General features: G+C 42.5%; 1 protein-coding gene across 1 annotated transcript; it reads right to left on the bottom strand.

Annotated features, from left to right (window-relative positions):
* Window positions 1-3026: 3026 nt before the first annotated feature.
* LOC112846041 (protein NLRC3-like) lies at window positions 3027-5372 on the bottom strand. The gene is made up of 3 exons (XM_025905269.1): window positions 5368-5372; window positions 5019-5230; window positions 3027-4855 (listed from the first exon to the last, which is right to left on the bottom strand). The coding sequence occupies exons 1-3, from the start codon at window positions 5370-5372 to the stop codon at window positions 3027-3029; spliced, it is 2046 nt and encodes a 681-aa protein (XP_025761054.1).
* Between the last annotated feature and the right edge of the window lie 1341 nt (window positions 5373-6713).

Here is a 6713-nt window from a genome sequence, read left to right as displayed (position 1 = left end):
CTAGCGCTGCCCTTAGACAGTAAACGTGACGAAACCATTGAGGAAAAAACGCCGCGTATATATTGTTTATCATGACTCTGGTTTCACCTATCAACACAATTTAAAAACTGGTATATATCACCTTGGTGCTTTGTCATCTTTAAGTGGTCATGTGATTGGCTTCCCACGACTACTTTATTCTTCCTCAGTGAAACAGCAGCACTCATGCGATTGTTTTGCCCCCTTAGCTCCAGGTGTTGTGCCAAAAAGTGATTGTCTTCCAGAAAGTGATTGCCATCCGCGGGAGCGCGCGCAGCTGCTTAAAGCCATAGCACCCAGATTAGTTACAGCTACTTCCGTGCAACTGATATAAGATGTGGTAAGCTGAAGACAGCTTCAAATGTCTGTTTGTTGAAAAATAGTAACGCGACCGCACCAAATCCAATTAAGTATTTTGATTTCCATCACACTTCCACTGGATGCCCAGCTAATCTCCTGCTGTGTGATTATCATCAACACAGAACTGGAGGATAAGAGTGTGGTTCAGGGGGTTAGGAAGCTCATCTTGTAACCAGAAGGTTGCCGGTACGATCCCCAGCTCTGTCTGTCTTGGTCGTTGTGTAATTGGGCAAGACACTTCACCTACCGCCTACTGGTGTTGGCCAGAGGGGCCATGGCGCGATATGGCAGCCTCCCTTCTGTCAGTCTTCCCCAGGGCAGCTGTGGCTACAACTGTAGCTTGCTTCGACAGGTGTGTGGATGTGAGAGTGAATGAATAGTGGAATTGTAAAGGGTCTTTGAGGGTCTTGAAAAACGCTCTGTAAATGCAATCCATTATTATTATTAAGAGCATCTTTAGGCCTTTAGGCCTGACTGTTTCTAATCCTTCCTCCAGCCTCTCCTTACCAAAGATAATGACTAAATCAGTATTAGCTCAATAACATTTCCTGCAGTTCAATTGTGGACTTTCACTTTTAAACCTTGTGTAAAACGATAAAACCTAAAAGTCTGAGTATTATTCTTTGTGCAAACAGCTCTTGCAGGTTACCCCAGACTTACTAGTTAAAATGATAATAACAATAAAAAAATAACCTTTCCTTTGAGCAGCTGTTCAGGGTACTAAACTCGTCCCAGAAATAACAAGTGACACCATTAATACCTTTAACAGGTGAAACTGATTTGACCTATAAGGCTACTGCGGTTACTTCTTATCAGGGTTAGTAGGGAAGTCATTTGGATGAAGTAGTTAGTTGTAGGTCGTTAGTACCGGGTGAGTCCCCTCCACCACCTCGGCACCAGAACCCTGTATTATCTACTGGGTAAGACTGCCTGTTTTATCAAACTATGGCCATTACTACTGTGATCATTTGCAGCCCAGTGTGCCACTCTCTCAGCTGGGATGAACCACTGGAGCTCACACAGTCATCCCTTTTTTTCTCTCAAGAAGAAGTGAAATAAATATATTTATTATGCTACGAGTCTAATATTCTTTAAATCAAACTGTAATGAACAAATCAAGCAAGAAGATATGGTGGCTCCAAGTGTTGTAGAAGAAAAGATAAACATCTCATTTTGAGAAGTACTGTGAATAAGCCTAACTCTTTAAATTAGGTAGTACATGAAGTATTTTTTAAATAAACAAAGACATGACTATAACAACTTTTGAAAATAATTCTAATTATCCACTCAAATGTAAATAAAAGTTCACTTGACAGCTGTATAAAGGTTACCTGTTTATACAATCAAATATAAATCACATTTTAAATGTGGAAAAGTTTGAATCCTGACCTGAGAGTTTCCACTGCACAGTGTGAACTCTTTAGTCCAGCAGACAGAAGCTTCACTCCTGAATCCTGCAGGTCAGAGTTACTCAGGTCCAGCACTCTCAGACTGGAGGACTGGGAGCTAAGAACTGAGGACAGAGCTTCACAGCTTCTCTCTGACAGGTTACAGCCACTCAGTCTGAAGAATAAAAGATAGTCTGTAAAACAAATACTCATGTAGAGTTTGTTAATACATTTCACAACATTAAATCTTGACTTTCTATTTTTAAAGGAAACATTAACATACTAAGACACAACATCATATGGATGAACTTTAATTAATAATTCTAATAATTCTGATCTGACCTCAGAGTATTCAGTTTACAGTTTAAACTTTTTAGTCCAGCAGACAGAAGCTTCACTCCTGAATCCTGCAGCTTTCTGATACTCAGGTCCAGCTCTGTCAGACTAGAGGACTGTGAGCGAAGAACTGAGGACAGAGCTTCACAGTTTTCCTCTGAGAGTTCACAGATGTTAAGTCTGAAGATAAAAACATGAATAAAGATTGTTGTTAAAGTGTAATCTGGGTAAAATAGCTTATTGTCTTGTGCTGAGCAGGTTAGTATAAGTTCACTTTAAGTTAGAAATACTATGAAACAAGGATAACCGGATAAAGTTTACCTTTACTGGTTGAATTGTTGATTATTTTTGTCAGTTGATATAAACAAAAACAAACATCAAACATATAAACAAACAGAACTAAACAGAACACAAATGGATCTGACCTCAGAATATTCAGTTTGGCGTGTGGACTCTCCACTGCAGTAGACAGAAGCTTTACTGCTGAAGCCTTCAGGCTGTTGGTACTCAGGTCCAGCTCTCTCAGACTACAGGACTGGGTGCTGACCACCGACAACAAATTTTCACAGCCTTCCTCTGAGACATTACAGCTGCTCAGTCTGAGAAGGAAAGGGAAAAAAAGAAAAAGAAAAAAGAACAATAAATGTGATCAAATTAAATTTGATTATATGTTGAACCTCTTTTTTTATTTTATTTTAAACCTATGAGACTATGAGTGCTACCAATCCAGTGCACACTATTGGTACCTTGATGGTACATTGTTCAGTGGTACCTCAGGGTAGCTGTTTGATGGATTAGACCCCTGGCCTTATGATCATGATGAATTCACTATTTGTTTTAACATTTCTTTGAAATCAGCATTTCTGATTTATTTCCCAAGATTTTTATCGATTATAAGATTTTAAGTGATGAGTTCATGTTTACTTACAGAGCTTTGTTGGAGGCTTTGACCACTGGCAGCATTCTCAGAAAAGCCTCCTCTGAAGCAGAGTATTTCTTAAAGTCAAACTCATCCAGATCTTTTTCTGATGACAGTAAGATGAAGACCAGAGCTGACCACTGAGCAGGAGACAGTTTATCTGTGGACAGACTTCCTGAACTCAGGGACTGTTGGATCTCCTCCACTAGAGAACGATCATTCAGTTCATTCAGACAGTGGAGCAGATTGATGCTTTTCTCTGCAGACAGATTCTCACTGAGCGTTTCCTTGATGTACTGGACTGTTTCCTGATTGGTCTGTGATCTACTTCCTGTCTGTGTCAGCAGGCCTTGTAGGAGAGTCTGATTGGTCTGCAGTGAAAGACCCAGGAGGAAGCGCAGGAACAAGTCCAGGTGTCCATTTGGACTCTGTAAGGCCTTGTTCACAGCACTCTGGTACAAGTATTTCTCTGCAGATTCTCCTTTTTTTTGTGATTCTGGTTTTCCACACAATTCTCTTGTGTCAGAGTTCTTGAAGGTTGTTTGTTGTTCTTCCAGCAGATTGAGTCCAGAGTTGATGAAGGTCAGATGGACATGAAGAGCAGCCAGAAACTCCTGAACACTCAGATGGATGAAGCAGAACACCTTGTCCTGGTACAGTCCTCTCTCCTCTTTAAAGATCTGTGTGAACACTCCTGAGTACACTGAGGCTGCTCTGATATCGATGCCACACTCTGTCAGGTCTGATTCATAGAAGATCAGGTTTCCTTTCTGCAGCTGATCAAAAGCCAGTTTTCCCAGAGACTCCATCATCTTCCTGCTCTCTGGACTCCAGTGTGGTTCTGTCACAGCTCCTCCATCATACTTGACCTTCTTCACTTTGGCCTGAACCACCAGGAAGTGGATGTACATCTCAGTCAGGGTGTTGGGCAGCTCTCCTCCCTCTCTGGTTTCCAGCACATCCTCCAGAACTGTAGCAGTGATCCAGCAGAAGACTGGGATGTGGCACATGATGTGGAGGCTTCGTGATGTCTTGATGTGGGAGATGATCCTGCTGGCCTGCTCCTCATCTCTGAATCTCTTCCTGAAGTACTCCTCCTTCTGTGGGTCAGTGAACCCTCTGACCTCTGTCACCATGCCAACACATTTAGGAGGCATTTGATTGGCTGCTGCAGGTCGTGTGGTTATCCAGAGGCGAGCAGAGGGAAGCAGTTTCCCCCTTATGAGGTTTATCAGCAGCACATCCACTGAGGTGGACTTTCTAGGGTCAGTTAGGATTGTAGTTTTGTGGAAGTCCAGAGGAAGTCGACACTCATCCAGACCATCAAAGATGAACACAACCTGGAAGTCTTCAAAGCTGCAGATTCCTGCTTCTTTGGTTTCAGTAAAGAAGTGATGAACAAGTTCCACCAAGCTGAACTTTTCCTCTTTCAGCACATTCAGCTCTCTGAAAGTGAATGGAAATATGAACTGGATGTCCTGGTTGGCTTTGTCTTCAGCCCAGTCCAGGGTGTATTTCTGTGTTAAGACTGTTTTCCCAATGCCAGCCACTCCCTTTGTCAGCACTGTTTTGATTGGTTCATCTCTTCCAGGTGAGGCTCTAAAGATGTCTTCTTGTCTGATTGTTGTTTCTGGTCTTTCTGGTTTCCTGGATGCTGTTTCAACCTGTCTGACCTCATGTTCATCATTGACCTCTGCAGTCCCTCCCTCTGTGATGTAGAGCTCTGTGTAGATCTGATTCAGAAGGGTTGGGTTTCCTGCTTTAGCGATCCCCTCAAACACACACTGGAACTTCTTCTTCAGTGTGGATTTAAGTTTACGATGACAAACTGCAGCTGGAAGTTCTGAATAATCATGATAAAAATGCAACTTCAAAAATCAAATTTTACAAAATGCTGATGACAATTTCTGACCCACTGAGAAATGACTGAACACACTGCTGTCACAAGTCCCTCATTTGTCGAGCAGCTTAAAACATTGTCTAAGAAATCCTCTTACTCTGCAGACGGTCAGCCATCTCCTCCTGCTTCATTCTCCTCAGGAAGTCCACTGTGATCTTCACAAATGCCTCTCTGCTGCTCCTCTGCTCATCATCCTCCCTCTGAAACTCCAAGCATTGGGGCTTACTTGGATTCAGAGCCTTCTGGATCTTCTTCAGCTCGTTCTTCACAAAAGTGATGATGTTGTCCTCCAGCAGCTGGAACAGAATACTTTATGAACGAGCCACCACTCTGAACTTCAGTCTACACAAAATCCACTTCTTTACGATAAAGGAGCATATCATCCACGATCTCTTCACCAATTGTAACTTTGACTTTATCGGATTAACTGAGACATTCTCCACAACTCCATGATCCCAAAACGTTGATTGTGTTCATATGAATGCAGAGATTTCAGTGGGAGAAACATTTCACTGGTGTTCAGAGCTGAACTACCAACGGGTTGAGAATCGAAGCCAGAAACCTGGAGATGTTTCAGGTGACTGAGATGATTGTACAGACAACTGGTCTTAAAGGTTCACTCTGTTTACACATACAGATCAGTATTTAAGGTTTGACTCTCATCATCCACTGGAGCATAAACTGGGTGTCATCAGGACGCTACAACACAGAACAAACACCATCCCCACAGACACAGCAGCCAGGGAAGCAGAAGAACTTCACATCAAGAAGGTCCTGAGTAAATGTGAACGCTGGTTTGAGGGCGGAGTCAAGGAGGCCATTTATGTGAAAAGGGAAAGATCAACTCTGAATGGAGGAGGGGCCTAATGGTACATCTCTCACCATCTTACAATGCTGTGATTGCAGCCATTCCCCAACTCTCTGTGAATGGGACTCATGGCCATTGATCAGTGGTTGTTGATCAATGGTCCTGACAATATGCATACCGATCATCAATGAACTGACCTCACAGCTCATTGTTCCTTCAGTGGGCTGGTTTCAGTCATTATACAAATGTGCTGTTTATAACCTGCAGTCAGCTGAGACTGAAAAAGTCACTTGATAATGATGAAACGTTTCTCCCACTGAAAACATCCAGATGAACAGAATCAACCTTACCTGGATGATTGAGCATCAAGACACAACTCTGTGACTTTTCTCAGTTGAATAAATCCTCTTCTCCAGGTTTGTTTACATCTACCAGCCCTGAGGCTCTGCCCAGGGACAATAATCTATGTGAGAGGTGGAAAGTCATACAGGTGTCTGCTCCTGCCTTCAGTTATTTTTATCTACTGTGTGTCAACTGGCTGAACCTACTCCAGCTGTCTACCATCCCCCTAAACTCAACAATGACTTAGTGATCTATCCATTCTTTGACCAAACAAATCCTGCTGCAGGATGTTAACATAGCAGCACACTGATGATCCCACTCACTGTGAACAACACATTTGGACCTGATTTGCAGCTCTGGTTTCCACGTGAACTTTGACTGCTGTCACCAACTTGAGAGGCTCTACAGAAAAACTGGACTTGTCCACAAAAAGATGTATAAAAATCATAAACTACATTACAAGGACAGCATTGCTCAATCAACTCTAATTACTAGTGACATGTTATCTCTTCTAATCAAGGTACAGACACTCAAAACTGCTGCTTCCAGTGAGAAGTCAAATGGCTGAATATGAGCTGGAAGTCAGCCGCTGAGAGTCCTCCCTCCTTCCCATGGGGTTTACTTTCTCTACTACTTTCACTA

This window comes from Oreochromis niloticus, linkage group LG3, assembly GCF_001858045.2.
Source record: "Oreochromis niloticus isolate F11D_XX linkage group LG3, O_niloticus_UMD_NMBU, whole genome shotgun sequence".
Classification (NCBI taxonomy): Eukaryota; Metazoa; Chordata; class Actinopteri; order Cichliformes; family Cichlidae; genus Oreochromis; species Oreochromis niloticus.
Note: the sequence above shows the minus strand (reverse complement) of the source record. Positions and strands in the feature narration are given on the sequence as shown.

Excerpts from the sequence above, each read along its gene's own strand:
- LOC112846041 (XM_025905269.1), bottom strand. Across the intron at positions 4,856-5,018 it reads GATGGCTGACCGTCTGCAGA|CTGCAGTTTGTCATCGTAAA; the intron begins GTAAGAGGATTT and ends CAGAACTTCCAG.